Source organism: Pseudonaja textilis, chromosome 16, assembly GCF_049901715.1.
Source record: "Pseudonaja textilis isolate UNSWEBS1 chromosome 16, rPseTex1.2, whole genome shotgun sequence".
Lineage (NCBI taxonomy): Eukaryota > Metazoa > Chordata > Lepidosauria > Squamata > Elapidae > Pseudonaja > Pseudonaja textilis.
Genome location: NC_142005.1, coordinates 6,816,588 through 6,834,682, shown reverse-complemented (window position 1 = coordinate 6,834,682; position 18,095 = coordinate 6,816,588). Strand labels below are relative to the sequence as shown.

Sequence of the window (18,095 nt, the reverse complement as noted above, 5' to 3'; positions counted from 1 at the left end):
GGTATCATTCATTCTCAAGGTCCCTTTGCATAAACAAATGTATGCTTCAATGGCTATTTTATATACTTAGTTGAATTATTGCTAAGCATTTTTTAAAAAAAAATCCTCACCAGAGTAATATTATGGGCTGGCTAATGTCTAAAAATAGTGATTTGCAAAATTTAAGATTGGTGGATTTCAACTCCCAGAATTCCCCAGCCAAGTGGCTGGGGAATTCTGGGACATTAGGTCTGCTACCTTAAATATACTCCTCCCTTTTAATAACCACACTGTTCCTTTGGGTGGCTTCCCCTTTAAATCTCCCACTCTTTATTGACAGCTGACAGTATTTCCTTCCGGGTCAAACTTCCTCCTCTTGACTCTCCCCCCTCCCTTTTTTTTCCTTTTTATTCAACCCCCGCCCCCCCGGCCTGTTGTGACGGCTTCTCCTTTAAGCAGCCCCCTCGACGCAATGCAGGGGAGGATGAACCAATGGGGGTACGCTCAGCGGGCCACGTGAGGGAGGCGGAGCTAAGGACAAAGAGCCCGGATGGAGAGCGGGAGGGGGGGGCGGCGCCAATGCAGCCGGGTTGCTCGCCCGGGACTCGTTGGCGGAGCGATTCGCTGGCGGCGGTGAGGCGGACGAGTAACGGTCCGCCGCCTGCCGTTGAGGGAGCGCCAGGGCGCATGCGCGGGGGAGGCGGCAGCGGCTCCTCGGCCCGCGGCGGAGGAAGACGGGCGGGACTCCAAAGCTGAGAGGACGCGGCGTTGCTCCCTTGCCCGGTCACCATGGTGAGAAGCGGGGGGGGGGCAATTTTTGAGGCCAGTGGGGGAAGCGGGGGCAACGCGAAGAAACCCTCCCGGGCTGTGTGTGATGCCCAGAAGGGGCGGGGCAGGAAAGGGGAGGGGCCGGATTTGGGGAGGGGACTGCTGAAGACCCTCTAGCCCACCCTCTGCCCCCCCCCCAGTCTGAGGGGTTTATCTTTAGACACCCCCCACCCTTTAGACAAGAGGGGCGTCGGGAAGCCCCCAGAGGGTCTTTGACCTGGGGGGGGAATAGAGCCCCGCCCTCTCTCTGAATTGGGGGGGGGCTGTGAGGAGAGGGGAGGTCAGCACCAGAGGAGGGAAGGGGGGGCGGAGCTATGCTAGGCCCCGCCCCTCTTGGGGGTTGGGGGGGCGCTGGAGGGGGCTAAGAAGGGAGGGAGGGTCCTTGCTTTGAGGCTGGGCCTTGACTAGAGGGGGGAGGGGGCTTCAGATGGACCCCACCCCACCCAATTCTACCCAGTTAGTGTTACCTTTAAATGCAAAAGTGGGAGAAATGCAAAGGCAAGTGGTTTGGGTTTTTTTTTGGGGGGGGGAGGGAGGAATTTTCTGGGTGTTTTGTCTGATTATTTTAGGATTGGAAGGCTCAAGAAGGACATAACAGGTAGTCCTCAACATACGGCCACAATTGAGCCCCACATTGAGGTCGCTAAGTGGAACACGTCCTCCCAGTGAGCCCCCCCCCCCCGCCGTTGGATGACTCTTCTTGTCACAAACATTAAGTGAATCAATGCCGTTGTTAAGTGAATCTGAATTCCTCCTGGATTTGGCATGCCGGAGGGGATCACCTGACCCCAGGACACTGTGACCGTCATAAATACGAGTCGGCTGCCATGGGTCACCTGACCGGGGAGGCTACAAGTGTGAAAAACGGTCCTAAGCCCCTTTTTTTCAGCGCCGCTGTAACTTTGAAGCGGTCACTTAAGTGAACTGTTGTAAACTGAGGACTGCCTGTAGATGTAGAGGAGATATAAAAGATAACGGGTATAAGGATACTGTGCAAACGTTTGAGGCAGTTGTGCAAAAGAAAAATGCTGCAAATTAAGAATGTCAAATATATAAATCTTAAACCATTTACAGGTAGTCCTCGACTTATAACAGATCGTTTAGTGACCGGAATTACAAATGGCCCTGTAAAAAGTGACTTTTACGATTGTTTTTCATGCTTTACGACCAAGGTGATGTCTCAGTTGGTCGCGGGATCAAAATTCACCCGCTTGGCAGCCGGCTTTTTTGCGGTGTCTTGGAACCCACCGCCAAGCATCCGAATGTAAATCATGTGGCCCGGGGGATGGTGTCACTTTGGTTGGTGCCGCCGTTGTAACTTCGAATGGTCACTCCACGGGCTGTTGTAAGTCGAGGACTACCTATAAGAAGGAGACTGGGATGGCTAGAAGGGGAGTCTTGACTTTTTATTTTCTTGTGAACTTTTCGCAGGCTGACCAACTGACCGAGGAGCAGATTGCAGGTAAGAATTTGAGGGTCCCTGGAATAGTTGCAGAATCGATTCGGATAGCAAGTGGCTGACAGCAACAACCATGCTGGAAAAGCAGACCTTCAGCCAGATTTCTTGTAAACTCAACTGACTGTTAGACAAAGAGGCCGCGTTCTCACAATCACAATCATTCTTTACTCTTCTGAAAAAATGAGACAGCATGTGGTCTCCTTTCTCTATTATTATTATTTGTTAATCGTACTAAATACAAAATTGCAAAACAAAATAGTAGGAAAGATAGGTGAGGGAAAAGCATAGGAAAAAAGAAAGAAAAAGGCACTGACTTTGGTCCAGTAGAATAAGATAACATCAAACTGACTTTTTTTTTACTTTTACACAATAGTATAAACTAGCTATTTCTATAACAAGAAACCTATCTAATCCGCAAAATCAAAGTTTCATCCCCCCGCACCTTGAACACAAAGTCCCGAAATGGTTTCCAAGTAGATACAAAAATAATTGTGTGGTTTTTTTTGTTTAATCAAAACAGGGATTTTAGACACCTCTACAGCAGGGGTGTCCAACCTTGGCAACTTTAAGACCTGTGGACTTCAACTCCCAGAATTCCTCAGCCAGCTTTGCTGGCTGAGGAATTCTGGGAGTTGAAGTCCACAGGTCTTAAAGTTGCCAAGGTTGGACACCCCTGCTCTACAGCATCTGCTCTCCTGTTCTTTGGAATATACAGAGCCTGTTCCTTGAATGACACCCCCTTTGCTGCCTTTGTGGCTGCTGTCATACAGCTGGATGCCCTCTAGATGCATTAACTAATTGCCCATAAGATCCACTCTTGACTGGGAGAGAGGGCAAATCTGTAGGGCTTCTGGAAACTAGGGAAGGCTGCAGATTTAAAACCAGGAACTGGAACTTGTGGGGTGGGCTTTAAATTCAGTAAAATAGCCTCATTTGCCTTGTGGAAAGTTTGGATCGGGGGGGCGAGTTTGGATCTGACCTCGCCCTCTTGCCCGTTCCTTTCAGAGTTCAAGGAAGCCTTCTCCCTCTTCGACAAAGACGGCGATGGCACCATCACCACCAAGGAACTGGGCACCGTGATGCGCTCCCTGGGCCAGAACCCCACCGAGGCCGAGTTGCAAGACATGATCAACGAAGTGGATGCGGATGGTGAGCAGGGCTCTTACTGGGTGTTGGCTGGGAGGCAGTTTGGGGAGAATAACAATGACAGAGTTTGAAGGGGCCTTGGAGGTCTTCTAGTCCAACCCCCCCGTCCTCAAGCAGGAGACCCTATGCCCATTTCAGACAAGTGGCTGTCCAATCCCTTCTTGAAAACCTCCAGTGTTGAAACAGCTTCTGATGGCTGTCGGGAAATTTCTCCTTAGTTCTTAAGTTGCTTCTCTCCTCGATTAGTTTCCATCCATTGTTTCTTGTGCCTTCAGGTGCTTTCAAAAAATAATTTGACCCCCTCTTCTTTGGGGCATCCCCTCAAATCTTGGAACCCTGCTATCACGTCACAGTCCTTTTTTTCTTTTTCTTTTCTTTTTTTTTCAGGAGTAAGTAAGGAATTTTATTGTAATAAATGTGGGATTCACTTAGACGACTGCAGATAAAACTGGGCTAATCCCTTTGACCGATAGCAGTTAGAAAAACCTTAACCCACCCACGGACTTCCCTAGTATAGTCCTTTTTTTTCACTAAACTAGCCATACCCAATTCCTGCAACTGTTCTTTGTATATTTTAGCCTCCGGTCCCCTTATCATCATGGTTGTTCTTCTCTGCACTCTTTCCAGAGTCCCAGCCTCTTTTTTTACAGGGTGGTGACCAAAACTGGATGCCGTATTCCAAGTGCGGCCTTACCAAGGCATCATAAAGTGGTATTAACACTTCATGTGGCTTTGATTCTATCCCTCTATTAATGCAGCCTAGGACTGTGTTGGCTATTTTGGCAGCTGCAGCACATGGTTGGCTCACCCTTAAGTCATTGTCCACCAGTACGAGAGAGATAAGCGGCTAGAGCATGTCGTTTCTTGTCATCTATGGGGAATCTAAGTTTCTCTGGTGGAGAACCTGGCGTTGGGCGTGCTCTTTCTCGCGACTGGGTAGCAAAGAGCTGTCTTGATTTTATTTCTTTTAGTCAGTTGATCTGACTGATCCTTTCCCCAGGCAACGGCACCATCGACTTCCCAGAATTCCTCACCATGATGGCCCGGAAAATGAAAGACACAGACAGCGAAGAAGAGATCCGCGAGGCCTTCCGAGTTTTCGACAAGGTGAGTTTGCTTAATTGGGTGTGTGTGTGTTTTGGGTGTGTGTGTGTGTGTTTAATCCTCAGGTTATGACCACATTTATGTTGCGAAGTGGAACATCCATTAAGAGAGTTTTGCCCCATTTTACAACTTTTCTTGCCCCCCGTTCTTAAGTGAATCATTGCATTCATTAAGTTAGTCACACAGTCATTAAGTGAATCTGGTTTTCCCGTTGACTTGTCAGAAGGTAGCAAAACGGGATGCTGCAACCGTCGTAAAGACGAGCCAGTTGCCAGGTGCCCGCATTTTGATCGCATGACCGTAAGGATGCTGCAGCGGTCATAAGTGTTGAGACACCATCCTAAAGTCGCTTTTTTCAGGGTCGGACCTAACTTTGAACGGTCACTAAATGAACGGCCGTAAGTCAAGGACCGCCTGTCTCACCTCTTCCCTCTCCTCTCCTCTGCTCTCCAGGATGGCAATGGGTACATCAGCGCCGCCGAGCTGCGCCACGTGATGACCAACCTGGGCGAGAAGCTAACGGACGAGGAGGTGGATGAAATGATCCGAGAAGCGGACATCGATGGGGACGGGCAAGTCAATTACGAAGGTAAGGAGCCAGAAGGCCCTCAGGGCAGCCTCGGGGGTCGAAGACGCACGGCCCGAGAACACGCCGCCTCGTGCAGGCGGCCTCTATTCCAGGCCAATGGTTCAGTATGTCTTTTTCTTCCTGCTGAGCTCTTGAGAACACTGAGGACTAGAAACGGGTAAAGGAAAGGGAGGTTCCTATCGCCCTCTTACAATCTGCATCCAAGAGGAGTATTGCTTTGTTGGTCATGGTTTTGCCTCCCATTTTGGTGGATCAGCCTTGGCCGCTTTTAAGGCGGCTGGCTGGGGGATTCTGGGAGTTGAAGTCCACCCTTCTTTCAAAGTGGCCTACAGATAGATGCAGATTAACAGAGTTGGAAGGGACTTTGTAGATCATCTAGTCCAACACACACACACACACACACACACACACACACACGCCGCCTAAGCAGACCCTACACAAGTAATTTCAGGGCCATTTTTTAAAACCTTTATCCGCATCTTTTGCTAACGAGGACTCCCTGCCTATCAAGGTGACCAGGGAATTGTGGGAGTTGAAGTCCACCCTTCTCCAAAGGGACCAAAGTTTGAGTGACAATGATCTACAGTAATTTCAGGGGCGTTTTTAAAAACTTTTTATCTGCCATCTTTTGCTAACGAGAGCACCCACTGTTAAGGTGACCCCAGGGAATTCTGGGAGTTGAAGTTCACCCTTAAAAGGGGCCCAAAGTTTGAGAGACGCTGATCTATAGGAATTTCAGGGCCAGTTTTTTTTTACTTCTATCCGCATCTTTTGCTAACGAGGACTCCCTGCCTGTCGAGGTGACCCCAGGGAATTGTGGGAGTTGAAGTCCACCCTTCTTCAAAAGGGGCCCAAAGTTTGAGAGAGAGACAGATCTAACTAACAGTGTATATGTTCTCAGAACAACTTATCTAAATTCAGTCAAGGGGGGGAGGAGGGGTGGGGAGGGTCCTTTCGGCAGCCCCTTCCTCGGCAGCCCCTGACGCCCTTCTCCGTCCTCTCTCCTTGCTCCGTAGAGTTTGTACAGATGATGACCGCCAAATAAGACAAGCCGTTGCCTCTCTTCCCCCTCCCCTTCGCTCGCCCGCCCGCCCCCCCACGCCCGTTCCCAGGATGGAAGGATGGCCTTTTTCCCGCCGGGATCTTATCCAGCCCCCACCTGTCTTTTGTCTGTGTACAACTTATGCCCCATTGACGCTTTTTAACAGTTTGTGGCTGTTCCCTGCTCTGCCTCCCTTTCCCCGCCCTCCTCGTGCCCCAAGTGGGGGGGGGGGCGGGTAGTCGGCCGGACACAGTGCCCCGAAACCCATGTGGAGAGCGATGGGGCCGGACTAAAGCGCCGAGTCCAGGATGCCTTTGGACAAGCGGTGGGTGGAAAGGTGAGGCTGCCCCCCCCCTCCTCCCCCCCGGTTCAACCCCTGCCTTGCAACCCAACGGCCTTTTCCCGCCTCCTGCGTTCATGGGACGGTTTTTCCGTATGCAGCCTTGTTGCGTACTTCCTCCATCGGACCGTTGTCTTCCTAGGACTATCTGCATATCTTGGATATATTGTAATTGTTAACCTAATCGATACCATCCTCCCCACCCCGCCCGCTCCAGACCCCCTCCATGGCTTCAGGGAATGCTTCTGTTCCATTCCAGTTGATGTAAAGTTTTCTTTTTATCATTATTTTTTTCCTTCTTTCTTTCTTCTTTTTCTTTCTTTTTGGTTCTTCTTTTAAATAAACTTTGTGTTTCAAATCTGACGGAGCCCATCTGCTTGTGTAGAAATTGTTCCCTGAAGGACGTGCTGCTTTGGGGGTGTTTGGAGTAAGGGGTGAAGGTGGGGGGTGGCTTGTATTTTGCAGTGGCTTAGAAATCAGTTTTCTGAATCGCCTCTTGCCAACTGAAAAAGATTCCATTTCCACCACACGTGACTGCAGCAGATTCCTCGAAAGGGCCATTCGTGGTTTTTCCCTGGGATTTGCCACCTCTCAGATCAGTAAAAACCTTCATTTTTTCAGCCAGCATATCCTCCTTTGGCAGCGAGGGGAGTTAGTCCAGCCCCACTGAAGAGGGTCACTTGAAGGATTTTAATTTCTCTAAATTGCAGGTTGGAGGATGGAAAATCTGGCAGTCCTCCGGGAAGATTGGGAAAGAGAGAGAGAGAGAGAGACTCGTGATAGAACTGGTGAAGCTTTTGAGATTCCATCGAAAGAAAGTTCAGAATGAATGGGTAGATTTGTAGATTTCGGCATTGGGAAGACTCCAAAGTTAGGTCTAGTTTTATTAGCTCTCTTAAGTTTCCAGAGAATGTAAGGGACTGTATGCCCAGTGCCATGAAAGAATGACAATCTGGTATGTCAGGTTTATTTGGATAACATTTGTCATGTATACACACACACACACACAAACACCCCCACCCACACTATACAACCAATAGAAGAGAATATTTCTAGCTCGGGGTTGAACTGTGGGGTCCTGGGTGCGCTCAGCTTGGTGGTTTTCTTGCCGACGTTTCATGACCCAGCTAAGTAACATGATCAGTGTGCTAGGATGGGGTGGGGCTAGCTCATTTTATTAGCTCGGCTCAACCCTGAGCTCTATACATTCTCTTCTGTTGGTGCCCCACACAAGTGTCAGAGGCTGCGAAAAGCACACAATTGGGAGACGTGCATTTAGGCACACCGCCAAGGAACGGCTGCACGGGCGCCTATAAAATGAGAACAATTCCCCCCCACCCTTCCTTCTAGTCCTGATGATGTTACCTAGTTGGGTCATGAAACGTCTGCAAAACAAAAAGAAACAGCCAAGCTCAGAGAACACCAAGTACCCCACAGTCTTCCTCCCTCCCTGCAAACCTCCCTCCCTCCCTCGTACCCCGATGATGTTCCCTAGATGGGTCACGAAACGCCTGGGGGGCGGGGGGGGTGAATCCCAGCCAAGCTCAGAGAACCATAGAGCCAAACATTTCCAAATCTGCTCCATCGGGCCAAACTTGGCCAATGCTTTTCGGTCTTTGGAACGAAACCTTTTTTCTGCAGAGAAAAATTGCCCGAAAGGAATCGGAGAAAGAACCCTTTGGCTTCAGAGGCCTTTTTTTTTATTATTTTCAAATAAAAAATACACAGGGTTTGGTTGCATTTGGGCCAGGCCACCACAACCCCCCACCCCCACCCCAACCTCACCCCACGGGCGGCTCCCGGCCTCTTGTGCTCCTGAAAAGAAGGATGTTAAAAAGGACGCCCTCCACTCGCTCGTCTCCGCCGTGGCACAGAGCGGAGGGCCTTATGGCAGTTAAGACGGACACACATATGTACAGATGCACGCGCGGGCGCACGGATGTCCCTTGCCCAACCGAAGGAGGAGCACCGTAGCTCCCCGCGGGAAGCAGCTGCCAAAGTGAAAAACAAACGGTTGAGAAGGACCACGGGAACCCCCCACAGTCAGTCCTCGACTTACGATCACGTTCGAGCCCCATTTTGGTCGCTGAGCGAGACACTGGTGGCTTTTGCCCCCCCGTTTTTACGACCTCCCTTGCCACCGTTGTTAAGGGAATCCCCGCAGTGGATAAGTGAGTGGCGTGGTTGTTAAGTGGATCTGGCTTCCCCGTGGACCGTTGCTGGTCACCAAAGGGAAGAATCGTGTGACCTTGGGACACAGCAACGGTCGCAAGTATGAGCCAGTTGCCAAAGGGTCTGAATTTTGATCACGGGGAGGCCGCAACCGTCGTTAAGTATGAAAAAAGCTCCCCAGTTACTTTTTTTTCACGGGCCGTTCTAGCTTCAAACGGTCACTATATGAACTGTGGTAAGTCGAGGACTGCCTGTATTTTAAACAGGGTTTAAATGGGGCGAAATTAGCAGACCGTTGCTTCCCAAGCGGAAAAGAGATTTTTGTTTCTTTAAAAAAAAATTATATATATATAATGGATCAGAAAATGCCTTGTTAAGTTGCCTGCATTTCCTCCCAACCTCTCGAGCAAGACACCATATCTGGTTCACACGATGCTGGTTAAAGATGGCTTCAGCGGGAGCTGGGCTCAAGAATTCCTCCCTAAATCACCCCGTCTCCCCAGATGTTGAAGCGTTTTAATTCTTTTTTGTGTGTGCAGGGAGAAAAATGGAATGGCGCCCTTCCACTCCCTGCCCGATATTGGGATTTAAAGCACCCACTCGCTTCCTCCTCCTTCACAGACCAGCACAAAAATCGATGAGGCACTTTTCCCATTCCACCTTTGATAAGGGAGATAACCACGGACAACCGCAAAGACTTGAACAAAATATACGGAGTTCAATCCTCAATCATGGGAGTCCGTGGCCACCAAAGTTATTTAAAGAGAGTCCCTGGGGGAGAAAAGATTTAAGAACCACCGGCGTAGAAAAGCAACGTTTCTCGCCCTTGCTAGCTTTAAGATGGAGTAGGCTTCAACTCCCAGAATTCCCCAGACAGTAACAACAACCCAACACTGCCTGGGGAATCCTGGGAATTGAAGTCCACCCACCTTAAAATCCACCACGGGTGAGAAACACCGATCTAGCCATCTGGCACTTTCTTATCCTCAATGGAAACAGTTTTTTCCCAGACTTAAAATTTTTCTCCAAAGTGTCTTATCACTATCCCATTACAGTATAAAAATTATCAGTTTTAAATGGCAGCGGATGCTGGTTCTTTTAAGCGAACTCCAAATACTTTCAAGTATTAATAATAATCCCATTTAATGTCGATTAAACTGGCATCCTACGGGAAAAAACAACAACACTGAACCCATTCTTATTTTTTCCCTTGCTGGGCATTGCTTACACTTTCTCCATTTCCTCCCTTGTTCCCCAAATCACAATACATTGCTAATTGCACTTCCCTTTAAAGTGTGTGTGTGTGTCTCTCCTCCTTCCTCCCTTTTCTCAGGCCCTTGTCTTAATGTTCTTTTTGTGCAATTATACATTTCTGGTTGAGGATTTGACTAGTTCATTATTAAGAAGGCTGCCTCCCATTCTAAATAATAAACTAGTCAAATCTTCAACCAGAAATTCAGCAACTTAAACAGTCCTGACTTCCCTGAAAAGCCCCCTTTTCTTTTTTTTCTACATAAAATACACAATCCTCAAAATGTTTTAGGCAACGTACAGTATATTAAGTATCCAAAAATCTGTGCAATAAATTTATCTTTGGGACACCAAGACATACATTTACAGAGAATAAAAATTCAAAAAGGACTGGGGTTTTTTTTCCTTTCTTTCTTTTTTTGCCCCAGTGGCTTAAGCAATAGGGAATTAAAAAATAATGACAATTAACACTGCTGTAGGAAGATTGGCGAAGAGCTTAAGAAAGCCCCTCTTGTGTTTAATACAACTTTAGATGCTGATAATAATCCACCTCTTTAAGAATTCAATCTCTTTGATTTCGTTAAAGTAAAGGAGGACCTGAGTAGAATTCAGTGGGGTTCTATATTTTTTTAAAAAATGTGTTTCTTCCTATTAAATAAGGGTTTAAATAAAAATCTAATCTCTGTAAGCAAGCCAGTGGACAGAATTCTACTTTATGAAGTGATGTTCTTTTTTCCTCTTGTATATTTCAACGTCCTTTTTAAAAAACAAATCTCCTACTGAACTGGGACAAACGGTGAGTTTCCATCCTCTCTCGCACAAAAATAAAATAAAATAAATTCTATCTCTGAAAGACGCTGCCCTGCACAATCATTCACTCCCATGCTTGCCTTCAATATATATATTTAAACAGACAGACAGAAATTGCTTTCTTAAAAATATACTCTCTCCCTTTCACCCCTACCCCCAAACTGCCTGAGCTTATCGGATTCACCCCCCCCAAAAAAAAATAGATCTGACTGGATCCTAAGATATCTCCCCCACCCCATCCTGTCCCATAAACTCAAGAGGTGTAGAATCTCTCAAGATTCAATTCTATAATTCTATGATTTAAAGGAGTGTGTTGGGCCATTGAAGAGCCTCTCACTCCCCCCCCCCAGAAAAATATATATATATATACATTTTCCTGACACATTTCCTATTTGGCTTCTTCCTCCGGACACAAAAACAGATCGATGCGTCTTATTCTGGGGTTGGGGTAGGGTGGGTTTTTTTTGGTTTCTCTTACGTATATATACATATATACATACACACAGGTAGTCCTCGACTTAACAATCAACAGCTAGGGCCGGAATTTCCACCGTGAAGCAAGTCTTTTTTTTTTTTGACGTGGTTCTTCAGCAATTTGTTGCAGCTGTTATAAAATGAACCACGTCATTAAGCGAGTCTGGCTTTTACCCCTTGGTCAGAAGCCGGCCGGGATGGACATGTTGCATTCCCAAGTCTCTGCACCCATCGTAAATAGACACCCATTCCCAAGCACCCACATTTTGAACACATGATCGTAGAGGTTGCTAAAAAAAAAACAGTCATAAGCATGAGGACTAAGTCCTACGCCGCTTTTTTCAGTGGTGCTGTAACTCCCGTCACTAAAAGAACAGTTGCTAAGTCCAGGATTGCCTATATATCCCTTAAACCCTACTATCCTCCTCAGAATGAGGGTTTTGCAAACCCATCATGTAACCTGGTTGGTGACGCACAAACTAACCCCTAATCATAGTTGGAATGGCTTAGCGCAGGGGCCCTCAAACTTGGCGACTTTAAGGACTTGTGGACTTCAACTCCCAGAATTCCCCAGCCAGCCTGGCTGGCTGGGAATTCTGGGAGTTAATCCACAAATCATAAGCCGCCAAGTTTGGAGATCCCTGGCTTAGCGTGACGTCTGAGCCCAAACGTTAAAAAGTTCTGCATCAGACAGAAGGAGTGTACAGGGATCAAAAAGAAAAAAGTACAGTTAGTCCTCAACTTCCGGCTGCAATTAAACCCCACATTTTCTGTCGCTAAGCGAGATGTTTCCATTTCACGACATTTCTCGCCACCATTGTCGAGGGAATCCCTGCAGTGGTTAAGTTACAACCCTGGTTGTCAAGCGAATCCGGCTTTCCCCTCATGGACAGATCAGAAGGTCGCCAAACACTGCAACCGTCGTAAGTGTGAGTCAGGTGCCAAACGTTTTGAAGCGTCGCCGTGTGAGCATGGGGATGCTGCAACCATCACAAGTGTGAAAAACGGGCACAAGTTGTTATGGTCACTGAATGCGCTGTTGTAAGTCGAGGACTACCTGTGTAGCAGGAGGAAATATTCTCCTTTTCTTCTCCCGAATGCGGTTTGGGCCTTAGAAGGAACAAATCCCTTCCTATCAACAGCTTATACAAAAAAAAATAATAAAAAAAATTAAATGCTACCCATCCTTAATCAAATCCCTCTCTTAAAATAATCTCAGGTTTGGATTGCAAAACCGCAGCTGGCCACCAGGGGGCCATGGGTGAGAGGACTGCTTGCCCTCTGCTGGTGGCTTGGAAAACTGCAGCCTTTGTCCGCCAGGGCCTTAATTCATATTCCCTCTCCGGCCCAATCAAAGGGACCAGCCAGCTCACTCCCACCTTGCATGCAGAAATGCAGCAGATCGGTTAGGGAATAAAATGACGACACCGCCTCCCCCCCCACAACATTAAAAAAAAAAAAAACCCACTTGAAGTAGCAACATCTCCCTGGCTGCGTCCTTGTGGAATCAAGATGTAGATTTTGGCTTGGAAATTGAGGGGGGGGGAAGGTTCCCCTTTCCAGCCATCCGAACAGGGTGGCCCAAACCTCCCCAAATCTTTGCCTATAACAACCCCTGGATTTCTCTGCCTTTCCGACAGAGAACTGCCCCCCCAAAAAAAAAACCACAACCCCATTCTGAATGAAGCTATCACATCATGGCGGGCTGGAAATGAGGGGGGAACAGAAGCCAGGCTCCCCGACGCTTCCCGAGACAGCAACATAGACAATAAATACCCCCTTTGCCCCCCTCCAGCGTTTTCAGTGCTCGGGCCCCTTCTCTCCCCCCCCCCCTCCCCGCTGCTACGAGGGGGGGTCGTGGCGAATGGTGGGGATCTTGGCTTTGGGGGGACGGGAGGATGAGCCCGAAGAAGAGGAGGAGGAGGAGGAACTGCTGCTTCGGCGACCTTCAGCACCGGTGCTGGACATCTTGAGCTTACGGCGTTTGGCCAGAGGGGGCGTTTTCCACGCTTTTTCAGGAAAAAGCCTTCGCGCTTCCCCTTGTTGAAGGCCTAGATGAGAGAGAGAGAGAGAGGGAGGAGAGAAGAGAGAGAGAAAGGAAAGAGAGAAAGAAGAGAGAGGAGAAAAGAGAAGAGAGAAAGGAGAGAGAGAAGAGAGAAAGAGAGGAGAGGAGAGAAAGAAGAGAGGAGAAAGAGAGGAGAGAAAGAGAGAAAGAAGAGAAGAGGAGAAAAGAAAAGAGAGAGAGGAGAGAGAAGAGAGGAGAGAGAGAAAGAAGAGACAGGAGAAAAGAGAAGAGAGAAAGGAGAGAGAAGAGAAAGAGAGAAGAGAAAGAGGAAAGAGAAGAGGAGAAAAGAGAGAGGAGAGAAAGAGAGAGAAAGGAAAGAAAGAAGAAAGAGGAGAGAAAGAAGAGAGGAGAGAGAGAAAGGAGAGAGAGAGAGAGAGAGAGAATGTGAGTTTAAGTTAAGTTTATTTTTTTAAAATCCAAAGAAGGATTCGCTTCTTATTTCCTAAATGTGGTTTTTCCAACTTTTTAAGAACCGTGATTTGCACGGCCAACTGTCGAGGCCTCCTCTGGTTTCAAAATTGACCCCAAAAACAAACAGTTCTTGACTTACCAACAATTTATTTAGTGACTGTTCGAAGTGCTAGCAGCACTGGAAAAAAAAATGACTTGTGACCATTTTTGACATGACCTCGGCAACATCCCCGTGATCAAAGGTCAAAACACTTGGCAGTTGACTCATATTTATGATGGTTGCAGTTTCCTGGAAATTCACTTAATAACCATGTTATTCACTTAGCAGCTACAGTGATTCCCTGAAACAACTGTGGCCAGAAAGATCATAAAATTGGGAAGAAACTCACTTATCAACTGTCTTCGCTTAGCGACAGAAATGTTAGTCAGAAGTCGAGGATTACCCTGTACTTTTCGGTCACGACTAGAAGGTCCTTCCAACTCGTTAAAAAAAAGGATTAAACATCCAGTCCAGAGCTACCAAAAATGGAACCCATTAAATCAAATGCTTTTACAATGAATTCAGTAATAAATACAATTAATTAACCAAGGAGAGAAGCAATTTAGAACTAAGGTGAAATTTCCCGAGAGTCAGAACAATGAATCAGTGGAACAGCTTGCCTCCAGAAGCTGCGAATGCTCCAACACTGGAAGTTTTTAAGAAGAGATCGGATAGGCATTTGTCGGAAGTGGCGTAGTGTTTCCTGGTTGAGCAGAGGGTTGGACTAGAAGACCTCCAAGGTCCCCCTTCCAACTCTGTTATTCTAATTAACATGAACAGGGACTAAGCCTGTTTTTAAGACACGGCCGATCATTTTTTGCAATTTTGCCTCCTCCAAAGAGAAACACGGGTGGGATTCAAAAATCCCAACAACTGGTTCTCTACTCTACCCAGTTGCTGGGTCGGCGTGGGCATGGTGGGCATGGCCTACCAGAACTCCTGGGATGGCCATTTTTCACCTTCCCCAGAGTCCCGAGGCTTCCCTCAGGACTCTGGGAAGAGGGGAAAATGGCCTCCCCTGGCTCTGGAAGTCAATTTCCAGATTTCTGGAACTTCCAGGAGGGCCATTTTTCATCTTCCCCAGAGTCCTGAGGCTTCCCTCGGGACTCTGGGAAGAGGGGAAAATGGCCTCCCCTGCGCTCTGGAAGTCAATTTCCAGATTTCTGGAACTACCAGGAGGGCCATTTTTCGCCCGGACACTGCACTCGCCTGCATCCAAAGCAGGCTGCGTTCAACCACCGTTTTGCCGAACCAGATGTCAATTTAATATCTGGTTCTCCTGAACCGGCCCGAACCGGCTAAATCCCACCCCGGTGAGAAATCACAGTCGTTTCTAAACCAGAGATTGCTTTGGGGGGGGCCCTGGATAGTTTTTTTAGATGGCCCTCAGGGGCCTTCTCCCTTCTCGGAGGGCCCCTCTCCCATATAACCACGCTTCATCCCATCCGTCCCCTCGGAAAAAATCACACACACCCCCAGCCTCAAAACGGGTACGCTCACCATAAACGTCACATTGACGCCAGTTCTCACGGCGGGCCCGGAGCTCTCCAGGATGTCCGGCGTCATGAGCGGCGTGGACGAGAGGGCGCTGCCATCTTGGAGCCACTCGCTGTAGCGTAGGTTGGACAGTTTCAACCGCTTGGCCGGATCCACCGTCAGAAGACCTGGACGACGATGGGCAGATGAGATTTAAACCACCCAACAAAAAACACCCTCTCAGCAAACAAAACGGTGCCTTTTGTTTTTTCTTTCAATTTTACTCCTCTTCCTTTACTACTTCGACTTACAAAACTTTCATTCAAAGTTACGGCGGCGCTGCAAAAGATGAGCGGTGGTCGGTTTTCACACTTACGACCTTCCCCTCCTCGGGTCAGGTGTTCCAAATTCAGATGCTTGGCTCACACTTACGACCGTTGTCATGTCCCAAAGTCAAAGGATTCCCTACTTTTGTGACTTTCTGCCAAGCCGGGTCAGTTGGGGAAACCAGATTTGCTTATCCATGGTTTTTTTTCCAGGGCCGTCGTAACGTCAAATGGCCGCTACATGGAACGTCCGTAAGCTGAGGATTTCTCTATAGTAAAACTGAAACCCCTTTGCGGCTTGTGCCCCAAAAAGAAAGTTCTTCTGCTTCTTCTAAGCAGAAGTTGCTCAGCTGGCGAAACCTCCATTTCCTTCCTGCCGTGTAATGGAGGGTTTTTCCACAAACCCAAAAGCTTTTGGCTTTGCACAACATGCCTGAACCTAGTTAACCTGCTTTCTACACCTCAAACACACGTTTAATCGTAAGCTCGCCCAAACAGGGCTGGGTTTGCACAGCACACGCTAAAGCCACGGTGGCACCATGGTTAGAGTACAGTACTGCAGGCCCTTCCTTCCTTCCTTCCTTCCTTCCTTCCTTCCTTCCTTCCTTCCTTCCTTCCTTCCTTCCTTCCTTCCTTCCTTCCTTCCTTCCTCCTCCCCCTTCTCTACCTTCCTTTCCCTTCCCTTCCCTGTAGTCAGAATGCAGTATTTCAGGCTAACTCTGCCCACAGCCAGTAATTCAATCCTGACCAGCTCAAGGTTGGCTCAGCTTTCCATCCTTTGGAGGTACGTAAAATGAGGACTCAGATGGTTGGCAAGAGGCTGACTCTGTAAACCGCTTAGAGCACTTATAAGTACTGTTGTTCCTTCTTTTCCTTTCCTTTCCTTTCCTTTCCTTTCCTTTCCTTTCCTTTCCTTTCCTTTCCTTTCCTTTCCTTTCCTTTCCTTTCCTTTCCTTTCCTTTCCAGTAGTTAGAATGCAGTATTGCAGGCTGCCCACTGCCAGCAGTTCGATCCTGACTGGCTCCAGGTTGACTCAAACTTCCATCCTTCCAAGGTCAGGAAAATGTGGACCCAGATTGTTGGGGGCAACAGGCCGACTCTGTAAACAGCTTAGAGAGGGCTGCAAAGCACTATGAAGTGGCATATAAGTCTTAAGTGCTATTATCCTTCCTTCCTTCCTCCCTTCCTTCCTTTCCTTCCCAGTGATTAGAATGCAGTATTGCAGGCTGCCCACTGCCAGCAGTTCAATCCTAACCGGCTCAAGGTTGACTCGGCCTTTTGTCCTTCCGAGGTGGGCAAAACGAGGACGCAGATTGTTGCGGGTCAACATGCCGACTCTGTTAACTGCTTGGAGAGGGCTGGAAAGCAGCATATAAGTCTAAGCGCTATGGCTAAAGCATCAAATCCTTAACCCAGGTTAGCCTAGGGCGTTGGGCCAATGCAACCACCCGACCGACCTGACCCGATTTAAGCGTGTTGTGCGAACACAGGAACACCCCCCCCCACGATGGAAACCCGTTGGCTCTCCCCTGGAAAGTCTCCCCCATCCCCACGCCCGACTGCGCCTCTCCTATCACCTCGAACCAGCTCCTTGGCCTCTTCGGACACGTTCTTCCACGCTTCGCTCTCCAGGGAGAACCGCCCTTCCTTGATTTTGTGCATGATGTCCGCGGCATGGCTGGCCGCGCTGCCTTCCTGGCTACTGTGGAAGGGGACTTGGCCAGACAGCATAGTGTACTGGAAGGAGGAGAAAAGAGATGAGCCGAAGGGGAACGCAGCCACGTCGCCTCTCCCCGTGTGACTCGCAGCCTGTCCTACTTCGAAGGGTGGTGGTTAAAAAAAAGAGAGATGAAACAGGGAGCTTTGACTGTCCTGAATCCCTGGTTACCCTCAATGCCCCCCAAACAATTAACAAAATCGCGGAGGTCCTCGGGGCTCTCCGGGCGTGGTTGTTTTCCTGCAGACGTTTCATGACCCAACTAGGGAACATCATCCGTGCTAGAAGGGAGGGAGGATTGCGAAATGTAGAAGAAAGAGAATGGGGGGAGAAGAAAGAGGACTGTGAGGTCCTTGGGGCTCTCTGAGCTGGGTGGTTTTCTTGCAGACGTTTCACGACCCAACTAGGGAACATCATCCGTGCTAGAAGAAAAGGGGTGGCGGAGAAGAGGAAGGGGAGAAGGCGTGGGGCTGTGGGGTCCTTGGTGTTCTGAGCTGAGGGATGTTTGGGTCGCTGAAACATTCTTGAGCAGACATTTCATGACCCAACTAGGGAACTTCATCAATGCTAGAAGGGAGTGGGGAGGAGGAAGAGGAGGACGGCGGGGTCCTTAGCGCTCTCTAAGCTTGGCTGTTTTTTTTGCAAACTGTTTCATGACCCAACTAGGTAACATCATCAGTGCTAAAAGGAAGTGGGGTTGACACTCATGTTCTTTTAGTACTGATGATGTTACCTAGTTGGGTCATGAAATGTTTGCCAAAAAACAACCAAGCTCAGAGCACCAAGAACCCCCTAGTCGTCATTTTTTTCCTCCTCCTCCTCCTCCTCCTCCTCAAACCCCTCTCCCTTCTAGCACTGATGATGTT

At 48.3% G+C, this 18,095-nt stretch overlaps 2 protein-coding genes across 2 annotated transcripts in view; one reads left to right on the top strand and one right to left on the bottom strand.

Annotated features, from left to right (window-relative positions):
* The first annotated feature begins 518 nt into the window (after nucleotides 1-518).
* Nucleotides 519-6,850, top strand: LOC113446645 (calmodulin-1). The gene is made up of 6 exons (XM_087913785.1): nucleotides 519-771; nucleotides 2,239-2,269; nucleotides 3,272-3,415; nucleotides 4,413-4,519; nucleotides 4,970-5,105; nucleotides 6,122-6,850. The coding sequence occupies exons 1-6, from the start codon at nucleotides 769-771 to the stop codon at nucleotides 6,148-6,150; spliced, it is 450 nt and encodes a 149-aa protein (XP_087769911.1). The 5' UTR covers nucleotides 519-768; the 3' UTR covers nucleotides 6,151-6,850.
* Nucleotides 6,851-10,680: 3,830 nt separating this feature from the next.
* The window catches only part of RPS6KA4 (ribosomal protein S6 kinase A4), a 28,673-nt gene continuing 21,258 nt past the window's right edge, over nucleotides 10,681-18,095 (bottom strand). The window contains 4 exon segments of the mRNA XM_087913784.1: nucleotides 10,681-13,207; nucleotides 13,210-13,245; nucleotides 15,211-15,374; nucleotides 17,090-17,249. Of these exon segments, the coding sequence (XP_087769910.1) occupies nucleotides 13,037-13,207; nucleotides 13,210-13,245; nucleotides 15,211-15,374; nucleotides 17,090-17,249 (531 nt within the window). The 3' untranslated portion in view covers nucleotides 10,681-13,036.

Coding starts and splice junctions, on each gene's coding strand:
- LOC113446645 (XM_087913785.1), top strand. Junction 4,520..4,969: donor CCTTCCGAGTTTTCGACAAG/GTGAGTTTGCTT, acceptor TCTGCTCTCCAG/GATGGCAATGGGTACATCAG. Junction 5,106..6,121: donor CGGGCAAGTCAATTACGAAG/GTAAGGAGCCAG, acceptor CTTGCTCCGTAG/AGTTTGTACAGATGATGACC.